Source organism: Phocoena sinus, chromosome 3 (assembly GCF_008692025.1).
Source record: "Phocoena sinus isolate mPhoSin1 chromosome 3, mPhoSin1.pri, whole genome shotgun sequence".
NCBI lineage: Eukaryota > Metazoa > Chordata > Mammalia > Artiodactyla > Phocoenidae > Phocoena > Phocoena sinus.
In genome coordinates, this window is record NC_045765.1 from 97583670 (window position 1) to 97609424 (window position 25755).

A 25755-nucleotide genomic window follows, 5' to 3' on the forward strand; every position below is an offset into this window, starting at 1 on the left:
CTGTGCTCTGCAACAAGAGAAAACACCTCAGTGAGAAGCCTGCGCACAGCAGCAAAGAGTAGACCCCTCTCGCTGCAACTAGAGAAAGCCCACGCACGGCAACAAAGACCCAACGCAGCCAAAAATAAATAAATAAATAAATAAAAATAATTAAAAAATGAGAACAGTGAGGAGTAAAGTAACAAAAACTGAAAAATAAAAACCAAAGCAAACAATAAACCAGAAAGTGAAGAAAATATACACATAAAAACAATAAAAAAGAATAAAACAAAGACCCAAAACAAGAAAAAAACACAAAACAACAAAAATAAAGTAAAAATAGAAAAAAATATATATATATATATATTAAAAAAAGAAGGGCTTCCCTGGTGGCGCAGTGGTTGAGAGTCCGCCTGCCGATGCAGGGGACATGGGTTCGTGCCCCGGTCCAGGAAGATCCCACATGCCGCGCAGCAGCTAGGCCTGTGAGCCATGGCCGCTGAGCCTGCGTGTCCGGAGCCTGTGCTCCACGACGGGAGAGGCCACGACAGTGATAGGCCCGCGTACCACAAAAAAATAAAAAAAGAAAAAGAAAAAAGTTACAAAATAATAAAAGCAACAACACCAACAAGTGAACAAAATGAAACAAACCCCAAAAAATAATAATCGTAATAAGAATATTTTCCTCGGGCCTGCTCTGTCAGTGTCCTTGCTCCCCCAGTGAACCAGAGCCAGTCCCCACTTCCCCTGGAGGCCTTCCAGTACTTCTAGGTTGGTCTCTGGACGTGCTGTGGACTCTGTGGGGCCAGCTCAGACCCTGACCTGACCTAACTTGCCCATGTTCTTGCCTCCAGAGTCCACTGCTGCGAAGGCCAGACCAGTCTCAGTTGTGGGAACACTCATTGTCCATTCAGGTATTCCACAGATGTGGGATTTACCAAGCCGATCTTGGGGATTTAATCCATGGCCTGTGCAGCTGCACAGAAAGATTTCCATTCCTCTTCCTCAGTCGCACCGCCCCGGGGGCTCAGCTTTGGTTTTGACCCCGCATCCACCTGTGCGCCATCCTTAGGCATCTGTTCCTTGCCCAGCTGAGAGGGAGCAAAAGCAGTGGCTGCTTGGGGCTGGGGTCGGGTACAGAGGGCACAGTTGGGGTGTGTGTGAGTTGCCTGCAGCAGCAGGGACTAGCAGGCCATTGCAACAGACTGTGGCATGCTCGCTGTGCCAGGAGTACCTCCCAGAGATGGTGGAGGCAGGAGCTGGCACGCGGGGGCAGGGGCAACCCCCCACCACTCACCACTCAACAATGACGCCTCACTTTCCAGGCAGATGACGCTTCCCCTAGGGGCATTTGGAGCCACGCATCCCCTGACACCCGTCCCCTCTGGTGTTCTGCGCAGCCAACAGAGCTCCTCTCCCTGATCTGCTCTCCCAACCCCACACTTTAGCATTCAGCGCCTGCCAGCATCAGTACACTTCCGTCCCAGGCAGGGGAGCCCAGGGCTGATTCCCAAGGAGGCTTTGGGATGGGTGGCGCTCAGGCCCCTTGAGCCCAGGTGGGCGTAGGAGACCCTGACCCGAGGGGCAGGCAAGCCCACTCAGATGGGAGCCCCTCCCAGTGCCTGTGGAGGCGGAAGAAGCCAGCAGGTGGGGAGAGGGGTTGTAATGGCGGCCCCGCCCCTTGCGTGCCACTCAACAATGACGCCTTGCTTCTATGGCGTCCTGCACTTTTCCCGCAGACTTTCCTGGTTGTGTAGCTCCTTACTCCTGGCCCTTCAGGCTGTCTTTTCACAGCCAACAGCTGTCCCCTCCTGGGTCCGCACTCCAAATCCCACTTTCCAGCACCAAGCCCTGCCCTCCACAACTGGCAACTCAGGACTCAGGCTGGAATGTGCTAGAGCTGCAATGTAGACCACTTGTGTAGTTCTTACCTTGTCCTGCCTTCTGCAGACTGTCTGCTGCATTCTCCTTTGATCCCCCAAAGGTCCTTTTCTGTCACAGCTAATTTCCCCACCGAGAGGGAGTTTTTCTGAGTGCGGGGACCTCCTCTCACCTTCAGCTTCCCGCCAGGGGTGCTGATCCCTGTTTTGCTTACTCTTTTCTTTTTATCTTCTTTCTTTCCTCCTACAGGTTTTGAGGGGATTTTTCTTGTCCTTTTAGGTGTCCGAAGTCTTCTGCTAATGTTTAGCAGGTGCTCTATGAGAACTGTTCCATTTGTAGATGTATTCTTGATGTATATGTGAGGAGAGATGAATTCCGCGTCCTTCTATTCTGCCATCTTGAGTCCCCCCGCTCACCTTGCTTTATGTAGTTTTCTACTTGAAAATCCACCCAGAGAATTGACAGTTTAATCATTTCAGTGTATTTTGAGGTAGTTTCAGTGAACTAAATTGTTGTGGTGTGTGATGTTAACTCTCTCACTGTGAGGTCGGAGGCATCTTTCCTTACTGGACAGTTATCACAGTTCTCCTGGGTTTCTCACTTTACTTCCTAGACCCAGAGAGGGACTTCCCAGTAACTGGTCTCTGGATCTTGTCTCCTGCCTTTGCTTTTTGTCTCCTTGACTAATGTGGTTTTTGGGGACCTATACCTGCCCTTCTGGTGACAGTGCCTTTACACACTGATGCCTGGTCAATGCTCAGTTACTAGGATACATGTAGAGTGGGAAAAACTATAAAATTGGCACCATCTAGCGGGCCTGGCCCTCTCTGCCTGACTTGTACATTATTCTTAGATCTTCTCTGTTGATCTAATTACATTCAAAAAGTATTTTTTGGAGCCTCCGACAGAGAAATGAAACTCCTCACATAGTCCTGAACAAAGCTGTGTCCTCCATCTGGGGCATGAGCAGCTTTGGGAGAGATGCATTTGGAGAGATGAGGAAGCAGGGATCACCTTCCTGGTTAACGAGATAACTGATCAATAGGATGGTGTAAATCAAAACCAGATCTCCCTCTCATCCAGGTGTTTTTATGCACTTACCATCCTCAGAGTACTGTGCATAGCTCAGGCATTAGCACATTGTTTGGCACATAAGTACAAAATAAATGGTATCTGTAATGTCCGTTCAGAGACAGTTCCGTATCTCCTGGGTCGGAGCTATGACATGAAACTCCAGCCGGCTTTATAAAGCAGCCAGTGTATCTGAATGGAAAGACACTAAGTTCAGAGAGGAGGAAGATCACTGTAGTCCTGAGTGTATTGGCCAAGCTTTTCAAAGAGATGAAACTTGAACCAAGACCTACAAGGACGTTTATCATTAACTTTGCCTGCACTGTTTTCTGCTTCTTACCATTAGTGATCCTGGCAGTTGGTTTTGACATCTTAGGATAGAAGCTACTTAAGGAGAGCTTAATTTCACAAATCCTGATGCTTTGTGTATTTCAGCTTAAAACTTAACTTTCTCTTAATTCCAAAGATCCTAATAATAGAAAACTGTTAACTTCTCTTTGGGCAAGTGTAGCTGTCCTGCTCTCCTGACAGTTTCTCTTCTCCTCCATTTAGGTTATAAATACATGGGGCCTGGGACCATGTGTTTCTTATCCTTACTTTATAATTCCCTATGGATAAGACTGGCCTGATTCTTACATTGTAATCTAATCACTTACTAAGAGGTCTCGGGGTTTGTTGAAGGTGATGGATTAGCCTCTCAAGCGCCCCAGCCCAAACAGTGCTGGTTGTCTTGGGCATTCCCATCACCTGCCTTCCCTGATCCCTATTTCTGTTCCAACCAAATATGTTCCTGCTTTTTTCCCCTGATCACCCCATTTCTATAGCACATTAAATATACTTTTAAGGAGGTGTCAAGACTTCTTTTAAGAATATGGGGTTTTATTCGCAGTAACACATATACATAAACCAGGAGATAGGCACCGTGGCAGATGAGATCCGACCAAGCACAGAGACAACGTTAATTGAGAGTATCCAAGTTAATTTAAAACCCATCAAGTCATATACCCTTACTTTTTAACTTAGTAAATGTTTTAAGCTACTGTGTTTTATCTCAGTTAATATAATGAAGCTTTCCTCACTTTTTCCAATTCACTAAAAACATTTTTACTTACCTATTGCTTTTAGACAACTTATGAAGCATTTCTCTGTGGTTTTCTTTTGCAAATGGGCTGGTTTCACTATGTGGGCCTTAACTTATAAATTGTTGTCTCTTATTCTCTTTGTGATCCACCTTTCATTGTGTTTAGCAGGCGCTGGTTGCTTTGTAATATTGAAAAAACAGCATGTAGGTATACTTGGAAAGAATAGAGAGCAGTGAAATTTTGTATATTGCAAACTGTTTTTCATAGACTATCATCTTAAAACATAACCCAAGGCAAATGTGGAAGTCTTCTCACCATTAATGCTGCAGAGATTCATTTATTTAACATTAAACAGATATCTCTTGACTTCCCACTTTGTGCCAGGTATAGTTCCAAGTGCTGAGAATCTAGCAGTAAGCCAGACAGACAAGGACCTTGCTCTTTACAAGCATACATTCTAGCCAGGTTTGCAGTGGAGATGCAGGCATTAAACAAATAATCAAATACATAGCCTGTAGAGATGGCAGTGATTTCTTGATTCTTTTTCCCTCTACCATGGCTTCAAGGCCATTACTACAACCTTATTTTCTATAGTGTTGAGTTGAATTTAGTCTCATAGTACTACTACCCCCATCTACATAAGGGCCTGTTCTAGTACAGGAGAGAAAGTACGGAGAGGCACCTGGTAGGGTCAAGTTTCTCATTGTTAAACTGAAACTAAATGTACTTCACTCTCAGGACTGTAGAGGTGAGGATTCATTCACTCATTCAGCAAACATTTATTGAGCAGTGTATCACTCAGGGTTCTGTTATGTTCCAGGCTATATAACATCTACATGCATGCCCTTAAGTACCTAGCTGGAAAGACAAAGACATAAAATAAATAATTACTGATAAATGTTACAGTAAAAACATATATCAAGTACAAAGAGGGGGCCACAAAAGCATTAATTAACTCTGCCTGGGGGAAGGTCTCACCATAAAGTGTCCTCTAAACTGTGACTTAAAGGTAACTGGAAATACAGCACACTTCATTTACTCAGGAAAGTTTACTGAGCCAAGCACAGTTGTGGGCCCTGTAGACACAGCGGTGAACTAGGCAAAATCCCTGCTCTCTTGGCAGCACAGAGACAAACAATAAACAGAGAGATAAATAATTATATATTAGGTGGCAGTACCTATTAATATAAAAAAAAGAGTAGGTTAATAAAGGGAACAGAGAGTGACAAGGGTTGCTGTTTTAGAAAGAGTGATCAAGGAAAGCTTCTCTGTCGAAGTGACATTTGAGCAGAATCTTGAATGATATGAGAGAATGAGACCAACAAGCAGGGGAAGCTGTTTCTGATAGAAGGAGCAGCATAAAGAAAAGCATAATAGCCACGAAAATTGTGGCATCTTTATTACAAAGTGAAGCATTCCCACTGAGCATGGATGGAGTAAGCTGGGGGTGCAGAGAGCTTGGGGAAGTGTGGTAGACGAGGCTGGGAAAGGAAGGAAGAGGGGGCCAGATGGTGAAAAACACTGTGTTCCATACTCAGGATTTGGAATGCCCACCTTGTTGATTGGGGAAAGAGGGGCTAGATTTTGAAAAAATTTAAGAGAAAAATGACATGGTTAGATTTTTTTTTTCATTCGCTTGGGTTTGGTTAGGTTTGTTTTGGTTTGGTTTGGTTTGGGGAAAATTACCTCTAGCACGGGTATGAAAGATAAACTTGAAGGAGATGCAGAAGAAACCAATTGTAAGGTTATTATGATAATGCAAGTGAGAAATTATTTGGCCTAAATTAAAACAGTAAGATGAGGCTAGAGAGGAGATCGTAGAGCTCAGCTGTTTTAGGACGCCCACAACGGAAGATTTGATGCCCTGCGGAGCATGGGAAAGGTCAGGAACAATTCCTGCGTTTCAGTTTGGGTGACTGAGTGGGTGATAATGCCATCAACCAGCTCAGGGAGCCCTAGAGGAGCAGCGGGCTTAGAAATGCATATAATGAATTTGATTTGGGGCAATGGGAAATACAGACTGGAAATTAAAAGTCAAGGCTGAAATACAGATTTGACTGTTACCAGCGTTTCATGGAATTTAAAACAGAGGCGCAAGAAGAGTAGTCAGCATTGTCAGATACTGCAGAGAAGTTTAATAAGATGAAGACTTTTAAAAGGCTGCCAGATTTGACAGTTGGAAGGTCACCAATGACATCATCAAGAGCAATTTCAGTAGATGTGGGTAGAGTAGAGCCTCATCATGGTTGAGTTGGAGAGTGAAAGGGCAAGAGGCTGGGATTATCCAGCCAGGATTGCTGTCCTCTCTTCTTTCCTAAAGCTCCTCCTTGGAAGCTTTGAACCTGAGGTCTGATCTTCTCTTCCCCTTCCCTCCTTAGCTTTCTCCACCCAGGGCCTAGGACTGGTTACCCGAGCTGGGGACATGATGGAGGGACAAATATTCTAAGATCCTTGGGTCTCTGATGGGAGAGATGTCAGGGATAGAGGAGCCTGATGTTGGTGAGTAAGGTATTGCAAGGAGTGTCCTCCGTAGGGAACAGCAGGTAGGGCCAGTCCAGAGACCTGTCTCCAGAGGGGAGAAAGATGAAACACATAGGCCTCTGTTGTATGTGCAAACTCTGGACCAGGAAGCTGAGGTAGGATGGGGAGCAAAGGACTTGAAGGACTGGTGGGGCAAACATGGAATTAGTCAGGAAACTTGGCCCCAGTGAGAGTGGAATCTCACGGAGTCCGGGGGTGAGGGACAAAATCTGACAGTAAACTGATGTTAACTAGAAATTCAGGCAGGGATGCTTAGGTTTCCTAGGGCACAGGGACTGAAGATGTGCAGTGGAAAGACGTTGGCAGTACTTGTGACCATGAAGATAGCAGTGAGGGGACAGTTAATGAATTAAGGGGTAGCATAAAGAAAAAAAACCTGGCATAGAGATATTTAACAAATATTTGTGAAGCCTGAAGCGGTCATTCACATTACGTGGAGGAAAGAGATTAGATACCAGAGTTCAGAAGAGCTGAAAGGAAACACCTAGGTTCTCTTCAGGGAGAGGATGGACTCAGTGACTAAGGGATCCCAGACAGCTTGGAGCTGCAAAGCCCAAGAGAGAGACTTGCACTTCCGAAGGAGTTGGAAGCAAAGTTCAGGGTAGGGGAGCCCCTCCCTTAACCCTGGGGACCAGGCAGTTATCAGTAGGATCTACCAGATTTCCCCCGCCAGCTCCCATACACACCCTCGGCCTCAGTTTCTCCCGCCTGCACCGCCACCTCAGCCCACTGGGGGGCGGGGCTCGAGGGCGAGGCTGGTGGCTGTTCTGAAGCCTCGAGAGCTATCCGTTCCTACCAGACACCCTGCTCTGAGCGGTCTTACCCCATGGCCGGACACAGCCCCTCAAACTTCCCCGTGCCGGGCACTGGTGGGGACAGGCCCGCAGGGCCAGTGCCGGTGCGGGTTGACACTCCAATCGAGTTGAGCGCCCAGGCGGCCCCCGGCAGGCTGATGGTCAGGCCGGGGATGTGCCCAGACCCTGAGGTGTGGGCACTGTCCCCAGGTCCCCCGCCGTGCGAATTCCAGGACGGGATGATGCCTTGCCGGCCCCGGGTCGGAGCTGGCGAGGCGAGCGCTTGGTTCCCAAGACCCTCTGAGGTCGCCTTCCCCGGGCCCTGCAGTGCATCCCGACGCTGGCGCTGCCAGAAGACGTCTCTGCCGTACAGAAGGAGATGGAGCAGTTGGCCAAGGAGCTGAGGCAGGAGAGGATGACCCTGGGGTGCTCTCAGGCTGACGTGGGGTTGCTCATGGGGGCTCGTTTTGGAAGGGCGCTGAGCCAGACGACCATCTGCCGCTTCGAGGCCCAGCAGTTGAGCCTCACCAACATGTGGAAGCTGCGACTGCTGCTGAAGATGTGGCTGGAGCAAGTGGACATGGAGAACCTTCTGGGCTTATGCAAAACGGAGACGATCCTGCAGCAGGCTGGGAAGCGCAGATGGGCATACAGGGAGAGACACATCGGAAACAGCCTGGAGAAACTCTTCCTGCAGTGTCAGAAGCCCACACCCCAGCAGATCAGCTGCATCGCTGGGCAGCTCCAGCTGCAGAAGGACTTCGTCCAAGTTTGGTTCCATAACTGGAGCAAGATGGGCAGTCGGCCAAGCAATGATTTCCCCCCACTGGCGGAGGTGGGGACTGTCAGACCTCCTCTCCCAAGAGGACCAGTGTGCTTTCCCCTGACATCGGGACTCCATTTCTGTGTCCCCCATTATGGGGGACCCTACTTTACACCGTTGTACCCCTGCCCCTTTCACTGATGGAGGAACCCTCCTCTGTGCCCTGGCCACCACCCTGAGCCTCCCCAGGCTTTCCAGCTGAGGGGCCTGCCTTTCTGGGGAGGGCCAATCCGGGGAAACGGGTCTCTGGGGTTCACTTAAAGGCTTTTAGCATTAAGTCCTCCATTAGTTGTCTAAAGAAGTTAAGAATACGTAAGGGAGAGGGATGGGAGCTGTTTAGGAAAATTTGGGGAGGGAGGTTGAAGTTTACGGCTGTGTTGTTTTTCCCTTTGTTTTTCCTTAGCATTGGCTTTAAGGTACATTCCAAAACATAGATGGTTTTAGATATTTTGTTTCTCTCTGTTTATTAATTGAAAAGTAATTGTGTCTCTTATTCCACGTGGTTATCAGTAAACATAGGGATATTCTTATGAACACAATACTGAGTGAAAAACTCAGGTCACAGAAGACTATGTCAGTGTATTATTTCTATCAAAACCAAGCAGAACTTTGTGTGAACACAGAGTCCAAGATAATCGTTGCCTCCAGGGGAAGGTTTGAGGATGGGACAGGAAAAGAGTACATAGAGCCTGCCCAGAGCCCTTGTTGAAACACAAGAGTTTGCCGGTTCTCCCCCTTTTCTTGAAAGATGTGTTTTTTTCTAATTCACTTTTCAGCTCTGTTTGGTTTATTCCCTGGGAATTTCCCTTACTTTCTTTTGAGCTCAGAAATGCTTTGTAGAGGATATTTGTGATAGTTGATCCAACTATCCAACTCCCTGGTGGCTTTTGCAGTGGTGCATCTTAAATCACTTTTCCAATCTCTTCCATGAAATTGGTCTTTTCCAGTTTTCTACTTCTACATTGGTCAATATGGGTCATCATATACTACACAGAAGTCATTAATCCCTCTGTGTTTTCACACCTGTTGCCGTACACCTCCATGTAATATTTATGGTTTTATAATTCTGTCACCATATATTATACCTGAGTTTATGTATTCTTTTTGCTTACTAATCTTGTCCATTTTTTTCTCTACTTTTTTCCTTAATCAGTCTTACAAAGAATTTATCTACAGGTATTTTCAAATAACAAGTTTTTTATTTTTAATCCTATTTACTGTTTTTATTTCCTAATTATTTAATTTTAGGTTTATTTTTATTAATTGCTTTTTTCTAGTTTCTTCCAATATGTACTTCTTCCTCTTGTCAATGTCTGAAAATAGAGCACTGTCAAGACACGTAGGTTAGTGAAAATGGAGCCAAACTTCAAAAAACCAAGAGTATGTTGTCAGTGGTTAGCAGTGTCATATGTCAGAGACCAAATAACATAAATCAAGTAAGCTATATCATTTCATTAACAAAGATGTTACGGGTACATGTCTTAGAACAGTTTCAGGGGAGGAGTTAGTAGAGGCAGGTTCCAAACAACAGTCCAAAGTCTTCGTATTTGCCAGATTTTCCCCTACCTCAGTTAAAAACATAAATTCCAACCACTCACTCAATGAGATCTTTGCCATCATTCTGAAAATTTCTGTATCAAATATTTCCTTTATCTTGTATTTCCTTTTGACAAGGCAGGTATTCTTAACGTGAAGATGCCAAACCTCTTTGCAGAATAGCGTTTTTGTACATATGTGCATTTTCTTCAAAGATGGTGATGGTAGCCTTCAACACATTTCAATGGGGACCATGACTGTGTAGATCTACAATTTTAGAATTTAAGCAACACCTTCCCATTGGCCATCTTACTTCTGAGAATTTTCCCTTGAAAACTAATAGGTAATTCCTGGTTTTCTTCAAGTCTGTATTTTCTGGGTATCTCTAGCCAGTACAGTATAAAGGCCCTGAATCAGTTCTTACATAAGTCTTTCAAATTCAGACCAAATACTGTATTGATTGTTGTTCTTATGCTTTTATCATTCCTTGGCACTTTAATTAGATTCTTATCATAAAGAACAATTTCTCCCTTCCCTAGAAGTTTTCCTACTTCTTGTCTAAGAAAACTTGAGGTGTTAGGAGATCCCTCCTTATTCCAAAACATTATCCTGCTCTTAAAATAGCGTCTGTTTTCTATTATTTCATATTTTTAAAATGTGTGTAGTACACATCATTGTTTATTATACTAGAACTGTGTCATAAGGATTTATTTTTCAGAATAGCCACTTTTGTTTATGACTTTCTTCTAGAAATAGTCTTACTAAACAGTACTGATTTCCTTGGCAGAATCCATTTATGAATTCTTTTTAGGGTACAAAATTTTATTATCTATGTAGAACAATGTTTTTACAATGAAAACTACAATTCCATTCAAATAAAATCCTAGTGGAATATGGGAGTATTACTTGACAAAGTGATTCTAAACTGAAAGAATGAAACTTGGGGAAATATGGAAATTTTGAAGGTAAAGCGTTAGGGCCTTGTTCTACCAGATGTTATGAAACTACAATAATTTGAACACAGTGTTGTGGTCATGATGAACAAAATAAAAGAAACAAGTATTTGGCTGTTCCATCTGTGGTCATGTAAATTGGTACAACCTTCATGAAAGGCTGTTGGGTAATTCATATGAGAAGTTTTTAAAATGTGTTTTTCCTTTGGCCCATCATTTCAACTTTTAAATAATGTTTATAAGAAAATAATTGTTATATGTATGCAAAAATTTAGTGATAAGGGTGGTATCACAGCATTTTTTTTAAATTTTAACAACGAAAAGTTAGAAACAACGTTCAACAAAGGGTTAAATAAATAAAAAGGAACACCATATAGGGTAAAAATTGACAAACAGTTCAGAAAAGATTGTTGAATGAGGCAAAACAATTTATTAAACTTTATGATGTCATTTTTTATTTTTTAAGGAAAAAGGTATATTACAGGGGAAAAATCTATAATAGGTATTACTGGTGATTTTTTTTAAAATTTGCTGTATGTATTATACAGTTTAAAAATTCAAGAAATATATCTAAACAAAGACTCCAGAAAATCTAGGATTCCTAAAAATATTCATTCTTCTAGTCTTTCTTGTCTCTAAATGGTAATTTCTCATTATAAAACAATATTTTAGAATAATAAATCTGGCCTTTTCATTTTTAGTCAGATTTGTAGTTTCTGTAAAAGAAAGGCAATTCTCTAAATGCAGGAGTATTGGGACATATCAGTTGGAAAGGCATTGCTAAAAATTAGGGTTTTTTTAATCAGATGTCCATTAATGTTAAAGAGCTGTAGTGTAGCTCAGTGAATGAAGATACCTGCCATATGTCTGTTTTCCTGCACAACATGGTAATTTACAATTACAATTAGAGTGTTTATATACCTCAGTGTAGTTAACCTACATTTAGAATATAAGCCCAAATCATTTTCATGTTCCTGGATGTTTACTTTTCAATTTTTAAAAAAGCATTTGAAAATATCAAAATCCTGGTTTTATCACGGTAGAATTCTCCCTACTTGTCATGTTTGAAGAAACTAAATGAATATAAATGAGATCTGTGGATTTTTAGATTTGAAGGGGGGTCAGTTCCTGTGATTACAGCCCCAGCCAATTGAAAGATGAACTGTTATGAAGTAAATCTACCCCAATACCCAGTAGAATCCTTAAAACAAGGCATTAGCGTTATCGTGGTTACACCAGTGAAGAGAAACGTGACAAGAAGCTTTGGGAGACTGTATGGTTTACCTAAGGGGCTGCCTCCAGAAAAGAACCCAGCGGGTAGGTATGTTGGGCTGCTGCTCTGCCACCTCACTTTTTAGCTGTGAGCCTTGTGAATTCTCCTAACGGCAAAATCAGCTACTTTGGCACTGAACTTGCGTTTCTTAGGTTTCCTTCCCCCAGCTTCCAGCAAAATTCGAAATGCAAACCAACTTCACTTATCGCTATTGACTCTTCTACTGACTGCCTGCCAAAGACTATGGTCAGAAAAGGAAAAATTGAGGCCTTCCATTGATTTTTAAAATCAATGTTATCTTCTAAATCTGTACAACCTGTTTAACATACTATTTCTTCTTTGCCAAAGGAGTAACTCTATTGTTTAATAATTAGTCTTCCTTCTGGGATGCATGGTATAGGCCTTCTTTTAGAACTGGCCAGGGCAGTGTATAAGATGCATTAAGTTGAATTGTTGTCTTAGAATGGATGATAGTGCTCCTGGAGCAGCTGTAAAACTTTGGATATCATTGACTGGGTAGTGGGCAAATCTTAACATACACCTTTTTACTGAAAGAGAATTAGTTTCAATATATCACATATTAGTTTGCTAGGGCTGCCATAACAAAGTACTATAGCTTGGGTGGCTCGAAGAATAGAAATTTATTTTCTCACAGTTCTGGATGCTAGAAGTCTGAAATCAAGGTGTTACAGAGTTGCTTCCTTCTGAGGGCTATCAGGGAAGGATCTCTGTTTCAGGCTCGTAAACAGCCTCCTTTTCCCTGTCTCTTGACATTGTCTCCCCGTGTACATATCTGTGTCCTAATTCCCTCCTCTTAGAAGGCCACCAGTCATTGGATTAGGGCTGCCCTACTGACCTCATTTTAACTTAGATACCTCTGTAAAGATCCTGTCTCCAAATAAGGTCACATTTCGGGGTACTAGGGGTTAGGACTTCAACATATAAATTTTTGTGGGATAAAATTCAGCTCGTAACACCAGCCTAATTAAAATTTAAGCTAGATTCAATTATTTGTTAATGTAGCCATTCAACAAATATTAATTGAGTACCTTATATAGCTGGTTGTGCCCTCAGTGCTTAAGATGCAGTGGTGACCAAAACAGGCTCATCGTGACCTTCAGGGTGCTTAAAGTATGCTGAGGTGTCCACGTTAAATAAATAAGCATGTGATGACAACTCATGATAAATATGATGGGGTGTCAGGTATCAGGAGTCCTCATTTAGCTTTAGAGTTATAGTCCTCCTGTTACATGAGTATTGCCTCTGATAACATCAGTTGTTAACAAATATTCTAAGCCAGAGGAAGTATGGCCCCATAGCCAAGGCATAGTTTGGAAGACAGGCTTTTCTGGGTTCAAATCTCAGCTCAGTAACCTACCATCTCTGTTACTTGAAATTACTCCTTTCAGCCTCAGTTTCTCATCTGTGAAATATGTCTAGCAATCCACAGGGTGAGAGAGTTGATAAACAGATAAAATTAGGTTATATAAAAAGAAACCCCTAGGACTTCCCTTTTATGCAGTAGCCACCCAATAAGTTTTCTCTCCATTGTGTTTTCACTGTACCTTGTCTGGGCTTTATTTATAGTTCATAAATCGCTCTTTTGCATCCTAGGAAATTTCACACAGTGAAATCGTGCTCATCGATCGATAGCCAAAACTGAATAATGAAAGAAGAGAAAAAGACAATAGTCTCAGTTGCTAGAAAACATACTATCTAACATTGGGAAATGACTTTGGGAATTGTAATAATTGGAAGACAATTATAAAGTTCGTTTCCTTAGCTGTCAAATAGCAACTAGGCAAGGGAACAGATGATAAGGTTTTGATTTGAAGGATTTAGATAAAGACTTTCTGAAAACCCATGTAATGTTATATAATTGACAGGAATGATCTCTGAAGTTGTTTCTAGCCTATAATAATTGTATGAGTCTCCATGAATAAGAACAAAACAATGTAACACAGATTGAATATGGAGGCCACAAGGATATAGAGTATGGGAATGGACAGAGGACATTGTTCCTCATACTGTGATTACCACTTAAACCTTTCCTTCCTGATCTCCTGCTGTGGTCGCAGTTGCCTCCCAAATGCAAGCCCAGTCCTGCCTTCATTCATACTATTTCTTCATTGAACTCTAGCTTTTCTGTCCAAAGCCTACTATATTAGTTTGCTAGGGCTGCCATAACAAAGTACCACAGATTGGGTGGCTTAAGGAACAGAAATGTATTGGCTCACAGTTCTGGTGACTCCAAGCCCAAGATTAAGATATGGGTAGGGTCGGTTCTTTCCAGGGCTGTGAGCGTAGGATATGTTCCAGGCCTCTCTCCTTGGCTTGTAGGTGGCTATCTTCTCTTTATTGTCTCTTTACATTGTCTCTCCTCTATACATTTTTCTGTGTTCAACTTTCCCCCTTTTATAAGGACACAAGTCATATTGGATTAGAGCCTACCCTAATGACCTTATTTTAACTTGATTACCTTTGTAAAGACCCTATCTCCAAATGTCATATTCGAGGTACTGGGGTTTAGTACTTCAAGATATAAATTAGGGGGGGAACCCAGTTCAACCTGTGACATCTACCACTCCTGATAGAAAATATAGGTGGGTGCTGTGGGGGGAGGGTGTAGGAACCCAGAGAGACTTGTTTACTTTTTCTTGCAAAGGAGTTAAATAAGAGGTGTGTGATGGAAAGGAAAGAGCATTAGCCGTGGAGCCAGGCAGCCCCAGATCTGCGTTCTGTCTCTAGGTCATTCACATAGGTAATATCACCAATCCAGGGTAACTCATCAGAAAATTTCAAGAAAAATAACATTATTTCCCTCCCAACAAATGACTTTATGGGCTGAAGAATTACAGTAGCTACTTATTTCTATCTATTTTAGGAGCACAACAATTGTACTTTTATCAGTGAAATTGAATGGCATTATCTTAGGAAGAAAATTTTGTATATTTTGATAAAGATATGATTCTTACTTTCCCCGGAAAAATTGCTATGTGAGCCTGTTGAGAAAGCCCTGTCACTTTCTGCTAAGCATTGCCAGCCATTAATTTCTTCAAGCTAATGTAACAGGACAGTCAAGTGACTTGCCTTTAATTTGTTGTGATTGTGTTATATTTATGAAAAGCAGAGCTAAAACAGCTGATAGCAAGTGTTTAGACACTGGTTGTTTTCATAAATGGTTTTAAGAGCATTGCTAAATCTAAGTAGACACTGAGTAAGTTTTCTCAGTATGTGAAATGTAAATCATTCTTTCTGTAATCATAAGTCATTAAATGCATGCAAATGTTATAAATGATTACTACATTTCAAACATATTTTTATGGTACCAGTCTGCTTGCTAAATATGTATTACCTTTGAGGTTTAAACTAAAGAGGTGGGAAAAGACTTACCATACGGGAATTTATTGTGTTGTTCTTTTCTCTCCTAAAAAGGCAGTCATACCAACACCATAGGTAGAAAAGAATGTTTTTGCTTCTGTGTCACATCATTAAAGTAGTGAATCTAATGCCGTACATTTTTGTCTTCTGGGCCAAGAAATTTTAAGTAAAATACTAACAAGAATGTTATGCTTTTAAATGAGAAGTGAAAGAATCTTTATCCTTTTTATTTGAGTTTCCAGAAATGGCACACTCCATAAAAAAATTGTATCATTTTTAAACGGAGTTTCTTTCATTAGTCAGTAAACAGTTTATTAGGTGAACATTCTCTGAGCACATATATACACCATGTGAATGTTTAGGAAACAGAAGGTGCTTGAATTTGTGAGATTTAAATATTTTCTCACAGTTGATCCAGTGATACTGCGGTAGAAATAAAACCACATGTAAATGAAATACCACTTTCTACTAAAAAGCTCGTATAAATTTTCTATCATTGTTTTAATGAGGACAACAATGATTCCATTTACTCAGTGGAACATCTTATAAATCATTAGCATGTTTACCTCCATATGCATTCTAAGACTCACCCATAAAACTCCACCTGTCCTAATCACAAATATGCATGTACATTAAATTATATTATCTGACTGCACATATTTTGTGCTGCTAATATTCTTGCAAATATTATTAAATTTTGAAAGTATAAATAAAGCAATGATTTGGTTTCTCACTTGCTCTTCTAAAACACATGTGCATGCACATACTAATACTCATATTTTAAATACATTATGTAAGATATGAGCTATGTAGATCAAAGGTGCTACACCAGAACATGGCAAGCAAAAGGAATAACACTCAGCATCCAGCTTTGGTCCATCTCCCAGAAATCTTTGCTGTGGCCCCAAACCAACTTCTGTTTTTCCTCCACTTCTACATCCTCCCGGGTATAGGGTATAATAATTCTTATTATACCCTATACTTCCTTGATGGTTAAATGTCTACTAAGCACCTGTTAAGGGCTAGGCACTAAAGATCAGAATTAGACAAGGTACACATAGGTTAAGTAGAGGAAAGGAGTGAGAAAAATCAAGGATCACCTCATCCATGGCCAGGGTTAGAGGAAAGGACAAAGGAACAACCCAGAGGAAGGAGCACATAACTCAGTGGGGGTACCTGTCCCATTAAGAACAGGGACCACTGGAGCTAAGTAGGACTTGAAAGATAACTAGGAGTTGTTAAGTGGAGGGTGTGAGAAGAGGGATGGGGGAGACCAAACGTCAAGAATGGGAGAAAAAGTGAAAGGACTTGCTTTTGACTAGAAATCTAGGCTGTGATTAGTTGCTGCAATTGAGAGTTAAATGCAGTGGCTAAAATTCTGATAGCCATAGCAGAAAGTTACATAGTTCTCAGTACGTGAAGCTAATTACATGAATCTTTCAAAATGCATTGAGAAAAATATTTTCTCAACATTAAATTTAAAGATGAATATATCAATCTTAAGGAGACATTGAACAATGCAAGAGATAATCTCTTTAATTGTAGTACCTCTGTTGATTTGGTGTTGTCATTTAAGACACACAATCATTCTTCAGGTGACTGGTTCTTATATTGACTTATAGAAAATAGCCTAAGTCTTAATACTAAGATCCAAGGTTCTGAAGGCCTTTCTTCCAGGAAATAAAATAATTTTGTACTGGCACAAAGCTTCCAGATGGTTTGCCTTTGTACTCCTGATCAGCAAATCTAGAAAAATTAATGGTTGGTAGATCCACTGTCCTATTCTTCCCAAGAGTCATTGTCTCCACTAGGCTTTTGATACAAAGGTGTTAATCAGAACCTTTATGTTTATTGCAATATCGTAAGAAACACAGGGAAGAGTTTAACTGAAAAAAACATCAGACACCAAAGACAGTGTCTTAAGTTAGTAGCCTAGTTGCCTTTGTGCGCAAAAAAGAAAAAAAAAAAAATCTGATGAGAAACCTTGTTGTCTGTCATGGAGCATGGTCATTCTGTCCTTGCCCATGGCTCCAGATGCAAGAGAGTGCCTGGCATGATACCAGGGACAGAGATCAGTAAGTGTGCATAACAAGCAACTGACTTAAGATAAATCATCAATCCATCTGTGGTTTTTTTTTTTTAATCTTTATTGGAGTATAATTGCTTTACAATGGTGTGTTAGTTTCTGCTTTATAAGAAAGTGAATCAGTTATACATATACATATGTTCCCATATCTCTTCCCTCTTGCGTCTCCCTCCCTCCCACCCTCCCTATCCCACCCCTCCAGGCGGTCACAAAGCACCGAGCTGATCTCCCTGTGCTATGCGGCTGCTTCCCACTAGCTATCTATTTTACGTTTGGTGGTGTATATATGTCCATGCCTCTCTCTTGCTTTGTCACAGCTTATCTGTGTTTTATCCTCATATGAAATAAAGATGACTGAAATATTCCTGTACAGAGTCACTCTGAGAACCAGAAAACAGACAAGCAAGCAAAAACTCTCATAAGAATTTTTGAGAAGTACTTAGCAAGGCATAAAGAGCAATGCAGTGCTTAATAATGCTTTTTTAAATAAAATTTAAGGCCTATAGATCTTCAGTTACTAAGTCCAGTGTTGCTTCCATCTGTGAATATTGAAATGGTTTAATATATATAGTAATTTTTACAAAACTTTCTAAAATGAGTCCTTAGCGCCAGTGTAGATGTTGAACAAGATTAAATTTTTTTCCCAAATCATGCAAACCTACCAGTGTCAGAAGCCATCAATAAATACATAAGTCTTGACACCCTTGCTTTGTCCTTATATATACTGAGTGACACTTTTTAGCTTCTTTCAGCAGACAAGTTTTGAAGACAGGCAAAAAATCTGTTAGGATCCAGCATTGATAGATCTGTTTCTTATGAATTTAGGTCACTTCTGAAAATCCCCGAAGTATGTATAATGAAACAGTTGTTAGGTGAACAATTTTGAGAGGTCTGCTTGAGGTAGCAGACTCATGTTTGGGGCATTCCATTGGGCAATTGTCTTTTCAGACCCTTACCATCAACTGAGAAGAGCTAGAAGGCAGAGAGCCTAAAAACGTAAGGCTTCTAAAAGTTAACTATGTTGGGATTTGATAAGGATATTTAGAAAGTGGGAGATAAGTAATTATTTTGAGAACACTGAGACATTTTTATTGGAGTTCTTTATAACTCAACTTGAAGTGGAATATAGCTTGTACGAGTCATAATGCCAGATGACAGTTATTTTCCAGTCAGTTCTTAAAGTGGTTTACATGTTATAGTTCAAGCAACATGAAAATTCGTTCTGGAAAAGCATTTGTTGTCCAAGGCTTTCTTAACCAAGAGAAATAACTACACCTAGATCTCAATCGTTTATGAGTGAATTGTATATTCAGGGCATTATCTGCAACAAAACCATGGTCTTAGGCTAGCTTTCCCTTGTTTCCCAGTACGTGACACTTTTCCCCAATACCAAACTCTTGTGTTCTCAGCAAATGCAAACTACTTTTAATTGTGCCTAGAAAAACATCGGGAGAATAAATTACTTCTCCTCTCCCACTGCCCTCCTCCCTTCATTATTTTAAAGTATTAGAAAACAATATGAATTACTTTGTTTTACCCTTTCAGTTACCTATAGCATTTATGTGGATAATCCAGAAACTTCTTGCCTTTAAACATGTATTAACATTCAAAAAAATGCTACTATTAAAATTTACTCTGTAGTAATTTTACAGATTCAAATGAATATATGAATTCAAATATGCACACATAAGTATCAGTCTCAACGTTTTATAGAAGTTGGAAAAAAAGAGTAGAATATTATCTGCCCTTTTCAATTACCGTGTTAGTACAGACTCTTTTCAAGTTACGTAAGTCCAATTCAAGCTGCTTACCAAACAAACAAACAAAAAAGAAAACAAAACAAAAACAGTCATTTATTGATTAATGTAAATAGGAAATCCCAGGGTTAGACCTACTTCTGGTACTGCTAGATTCTGGGACTCAAACTCTGTTACCAAGACTGTCCCTCCATCTCCTTCTCTACTTTTCTTTGCCTATTGGCCTCATTCTTTCTTGCTTGCAGACAGGGCTTTCTTCACATAGATAAGGAGGGTGGCTACAAGCAGTTGCAGCGTCTTCTGTTCAGCATTACCCCAGAGGAAAAGCTCTAGCATCCAAATAAGAATCTTAGTGAAAACTCTGATCGGTCCTGCTGGAGTACTGTGATGATCCCTGAACTCAGCAGTGAAGCCAAAGAGATTGAGGAGTAGGACCAGACTGGCTGTGATTGACCAGCCTGGGCCAGCCATATCTATGATGGGGTTGGCACTGGGGCAGGACACTGTAACTGGTAGCCCCACAAAGGGCTATGTGAGTTGAAGAGTGCTTCCCCAAAGAAGGATTTTGGATATGTCCACTACAGTTGTCATTGTGTCAGTTTCTCTAGGTTCTTGGAAGATTTAATGTATGTGCCACAATCAGATGCTTATGTGATCTGATGCAGAGAGAAGAGAATATGTGGGATAACTAAATACAAGAAGATTCTACATTTTGAACACTTGAACTGATCCATCAGCAGACTGTTATGCAAGTTTATGATTCTGTAATAGTTCGCCCTGGGTCATTTTGCCGTTACTGATTCCTGTGTGCCACTATGCAGAGGGCCTAATTGCAGTGATATTCACTCCCGTCAATACTTTTGGGTCCTAGAGCGGCATTTACTCACCTATATCCTAAGATAGCTTAATAGCATCTGTTCCATAGGCCAGTTTTAACATTTGAACATACACAGAGAGGCCACTAGTTCTTCCTATTAATCCTACTTTATCCATTGATACAACCAAATTAATCTTTTCAATGGAGAGCTGCTGATATTTGGGGGTTATTTTTCCCAGTATTTAATTTCGCTCTTGGTCATACTTTCATTTGGTATTTACCTTCTAACACAGAATAATCTATTGTTGTAATCTGTTTTATAGAAATTTGGGGGGATTACTAGGGTTCTAGACTTCTGGAAAAGTTGTCCCTCAACTCTCACAGATAAATATATTATGCTTTATTTTTTAAATTGCAGTGAAAAATAAAAATCTAGGATGTATTTTGTTATTCATAAATTATTTTTACATCCAAGTGAAATAATATAGTTCTTGCAATCTGTTTGCTATCAGTAGTAAATCAACAAATTAGACAAGCAAACTGAAATCACTAATGCATCAGTTGCTCTTCCTCTTCTTCTGTCCTCAGAGAAGATAGAAAATGTATGGTCAATGTCCTCTCAATGCTTTATATACAATAAAAGTATTTAATATAACCTAGTGACTATATTTCAAAATTAGATTACTCTCTCACACAAAAAATTGTATTCATTAAATATATTGATAGACCAGTCAGTTTATTATAAAATATTATATTTCATTGTGATTACAAGATGTAATTTTAACTACCTAAAGTTTAAATATATCTTGCAGTCAATGTGATAAGAAAGCATTGTGTCATAGCTTAATTGGCAGTGTTTTTTCTAAGCGGTACTTGGAGTAATGATGATTCTTAACATCAATGGCATTTTGGGTTTGATGACACACAGTACTCTAATTATGTGTCTTCATTTTCCCAGAGGGTTTCGTCTAAGTCAGAATTCTGTTGGTCAGCATCTTTTAAGAACACTAGGTTTGATATGAAGATTCCCTTTTGTAAAACTAAGTTTCTTTTTGTAACATTAATAGACACTCCCTAATGTGTCTATTGTATAAAATTGAAGTTTTGTTTTTGTAATTTTAACTCGGAGCACACTTAGATTAACAGCGCTTCTCAGCCATCATTTTCACAGGTTTGGTTTTATTTTTTAATATGTATACACAAAAAGCACTGGTGTCCTTTAGCTATTAATAATTTATTTTTGACATTTACAAATAATTTTATATGTTTCATTCAAGGCAAAGACAACATGATATTGAGAGCCTAACAACTGTTATATGTGAAACTATTTACATTAATCTCTATAACTCAGTTATGACTCTCTTGCTTTAAATCACTTTGGTATGTTTCTGTTCTGATTTACTGCCTGGTTTAAAGATTAATGTCACAGGGTAATTTACTACAGCTTCACAGATGGTATTTGAATCTTTGTAAATGGGCTTTGGAATCTGTGCACAATTCTATATAATGTTAGGTTAACATCAATGTAAATGTTGAACTTGAAACAGTTCTAAAAGATCCTGACAGAAATTTCATTATCCCTTTCTAAATACTATAACTTTTTAGGGGATTTCATGGGCTAAGTACTTTTACTTCACTAGTGTGGTTAAGGTATAAGTAGCTCCTTATATTTGAAATCACCAGCCCCTATAAGTTGAAAATAAACATAAAAAATAAATTACCTCATTTTAAACTATTCTAAAGTTCTAGTCACAGGAGAAGTTACTGTTCTTATTTTTACAGCTTCCTACATGAAATGCTTTATAGAATCCACAAATACACATTGCTTTTAGTGTCTTTCCTTTGATGTCTATAAAAGACCCATTCAAAGCTGGAGGTAAGTGTTCCTAATGCACACAGCAGAAGTTGGCTAAAGTTATTGGAAGCTGTTAGAGATAACCTTTCTCTACATGTCTTTTGAGGGAAAAACTGGTACCAACAATACCAGTTAAGCTGTAATTAGTATAACTAACAACTAATAAGAAAGAGCAGACTAGAGGTCATTCTTAAGAATTTAAAGGTATTAGCAGGTTAGGGTTGTAGGGCATCCTATTCCCCAGCTTAATCTGCTGCCCTAGCTGGTGAGATTTGTTGAAGCCATCAGTGCCCTCTAACCCCGAGGTGTTGCTCTCTCATAATTTATTGGTCACATGCCAAGCTCTCTTTCCTGTCTAGTGAGATGACTTTGGGAATGGCAAATTCATTTTAAAGTTCTTGTTAAAAATGCCTGCAGATTTTCAACCTTGTAACGTAGTTAAGGATTACAGATTAATTTGCTTTAATGTTCTTGTCCTACAAGGCTTAGACTACATTGAAATTGTCATTTTGCTACATTACAGAATATGATTCATTGAGACCATTTAACATGTATTATAAGGGAACGCTTAAAATCTAACTATTAAATCAGATGTTGTGTAACTGATTTTAATACATACTGAATATTCCACTTTTTATGAGCCACTTCTTCAAATTTAATTGCCCACCAGTGGCTCTTGTTTATGTTTACAGTCAACTCTAATGCGCGTAAAGGGTAAGAACTTAACAGAGGAATAACCTTTTGTTTTCATGAGGTGTAGTTAACCCCTCTCTTCTAGTATCTGGCTTTGGATCCTTCCGCATCTCATTACATGATACCGACACAAAAACAAGAGGAATGCCATAGAACTTTAATTGTTCTTTTCCTTTTCCCAGTAAAGTCATGCCTGTAAGATTGTTTCTGCACCTAGAAGGTTTTTTTTTCTTTTAAAGCAATAAGCACTATGAAGAGTCAAAAGGAAACTTTCTCTTTCAACGTTTTTATGTTACTACCTAGGTCTCAGACAATCATTACTATCATATGTATTATAGATTTTTTTAAACTATAGGTTATTTATTACTCATGAAGTAAGCTGAGGCAGGCCCCAGTAACTAAACCAAGTTTTATTTATTAATTTTTTTTTTGCGGTACGCGGGCCTCTCACTGTTGTGGCCTCTCCCGTTGCGGAGCACAGGCTCCGGACGCGCAGGCTCAGCGGCCATGGCTCACAGGCCCAGCCGCTCCGTGGCATGTGGGATCTTCCCGGACCAGGGCACGAACCCAAGTCCCCTCATCGGCAGGCGGACTCTCAACCACTGCGCCACCAGGGAAGCCCTAAACAAAATTTTAAAGTGGGAAGCATCAAACCACATGAACCTAAAGAAAAGAAAATTCAGATTTCAAGTTATCATAGGTCACTGGACACATAGACATCTAAAACTTAAGGAATACAGACTTAAAAATCATAGTTCTCATTTAAGTACCACAAGAAATAACTAGGATATATTCTTCCTTTGAGTCCTCCATCTCAGTGTTTTATATACATATTACTGGTGGTTTGTGGATGAACTGTTTTTTTTATTTTAGTAGTTATTTGTTTATTCTAATGTATGTTAGCAAAAATATGAATAACACATGAAGCCTTTTTAATGGATATTATTGCTTTGGACTAGGCAAATAGAAAAAGTGAATTGATGTAAAGAAAAATACTAGGTATTTTTGTAGTACTGGTAGTTTGTGAATATGGCAAAATGCATAAAAGTCTTACAAAAATGACTGGATTTAGGGACACGATACTCTGTCTAAACATGAAATTCCAATAATGTTTATTCTAGCCAAAAATTCACAAGATGCTCTTATCCCTTCATTTCTATCTATCTATTGGTCTTCATTTATTTAATTTATGTGTATGTATGGGTGTACTTAGCAGTTTCATGTTTTGTTTTCAAAATAAGCCAGCTTCTCTGGGCCTCAGTCTTGGGTTAGATGATGCCTAAGGTTCCTTCGAGGCAGGGTTATCAGTCCTCAGCTGATAAATTCCTCAAGGTTGGGAACCAAATACGTATAACTTGACCTAAGTAGTAGTTAGCATAGTGACAACCCCAAATCATCAATACATGTTCACCATCCATTGATTCACATGTTCTAAAGACAAATATAAGAATGTTTTCGCATATCCATGTGCTTGCCCCAAACTAACAAATAATTTTAATTGTCACATCAGTAATTTAAAACTTTTTCAAAATAGAGAGCAAACTGGTGCTACTTAAAGTTCACACAGACACCAGTCTTTTTTCATGCTAGGATTTCCTAAGCAGTGGCACCACGGACAGTATTGGAAAGTCTTATTTTTTTCCTCTTCCATACTATCTTACGATTAACTATGAGAGTAAGACATCAAAGCTGAACTGACTTCAAAGCCTGTAACACTTATGGTTTCCAGCTATTACTGTAACCAGCCGCTCTGCCCTAATAGCAATTCATCTTACAGAGCTGCCTCGCTAGGATCCACCCCTCTGCTTCCCGCCTTCCCCTTTTCCAAACCTGTCAAATTAAAAACTACCCTTTACACGAATCTCAAAGTTAAACCAGTCCAAAGAGTTAGCATATTTGCTTACTTTCAGGATTTTACCACTAAAAAATAGACCATATTTATTTATTTATTCACTTTTCCCAAAATTATGCCTTTTACCACAAGGCATTAGACTATGTTCACATTAAACATATATTGTTCTTCATTATGTTTATTTCAAAAGTATAATATACACATGTAGGTAAGATTGTGTATACGCCTGCCACTTTAGTTAGGTTCACAAAATAAAATATTAAAAGTTGAGTCCGGTACTTGGCCTTGTAAATCAATGAAGTTAAAAGGAATGAAGTCTAAAACATGGATTGTCCGTCATAAATGCCTGAAATATAATTCTTGGAAGCACATGCTTTCTCTAGTGAAAATAATAATAATAAAGTTTTTATAGACATATAGTTTTCCAGCAATATAAAAGTTAATATATTAGAGCTTCTCCTATACTCATAACCAAGTAGGTACTAAAATATTATGCAGGACAGTTTCTTGAGAAGTGTAGAATTAGCATCAGCTGAAGATTTTCAATTTTTCTTTAAATGGCCCAGATAAAAATTTTAAATTATTTTCCTTGAATAATTTGGTAGAGTTGATGGTAGGTATTCAGTACCATGGGGTAGGAGGCAGGGGGAGCAACTCTCGAAATCTGGTAGATAGCATGCAGACCTTAAAGTGACGGCGCCACAGGACTAACAGAAGACTTAATGATTTAGCTATTCTCAACCCCAAACCATATACGACATTCTGAATACTTATGACGGAAGCTTTAATTGTGGATTATGGGAATTAAATAAGCTCAATATAATGATTGTATTGTTTGGGGAAATGGAATGGACTGCATTGTAAACTAACGAGCTTTCCATCCTTCGGAGCATTCAAGTAAAGGCTCAATGACCGCTTGTCAATAATTCGATAGAAGGAATTCTTACATTTGAGAGAGATTAAAGAATCTTTAATACCTATTTCAGTTCTAGAGTTCTTTGTATCTAAAAATTAAAGGATATGAAGAAATATAGTTGAAGATTAAGTGATGGTAGTAGCATGCAGCTGTTGTCTTCAGTCCAGTAGTTAGATGGATTTTACAAAGTGTCATAAGCGGGTATCTCCAAGGGATTTGAAAAAGAAGGGGCGCATGGTGGTTTAAGTAGATAAGGGCAAACAACAAAATGATGCACCTCTCTTCTAGTGTTGAAGGTCGGGAGAGAGAGGAACCTACTCTAAAATGCTCAGAAAAGAGGGCATAAGGAAAATGAAAAAGAGAGCTTTTTTAAAGACCGGGAACCCAGATGGATTTTCAGAGTGCTAAAAATAGAAACCAAAGGATCTTTGTATCTGCATTCCTTAAAGGAAGGGAACAAAAAAG

At 39.8% G+C, this 25755-nt stretch overlaps 2 protein-coding genes across 4 annotated transcripts in view; both read left to right on the forward strand.

Annotated features, from left to right (window-relative positions):
- FAM172A (family with sequence similarity 172 member A) overlaps positions 1-25755 on the forward strand; it is a 428631-nt gene that overhangs the window by 307809 nt on the left and 95067 nt on the right. The window lies entirely within an intron of this gene.
- POU5F2 (POU domain class 5, transcription factor 2) lies at positions 7077-8373 on the forward strand. Its single transcript, XM_032625781.1, is given in 3 exon segments — positions 7077-7669; positions 7672-8293; positions 8295-8373. Coding segments are annotated over 3 exon segments (990 nt in total). The 5' UTR covers positions 7077-7380.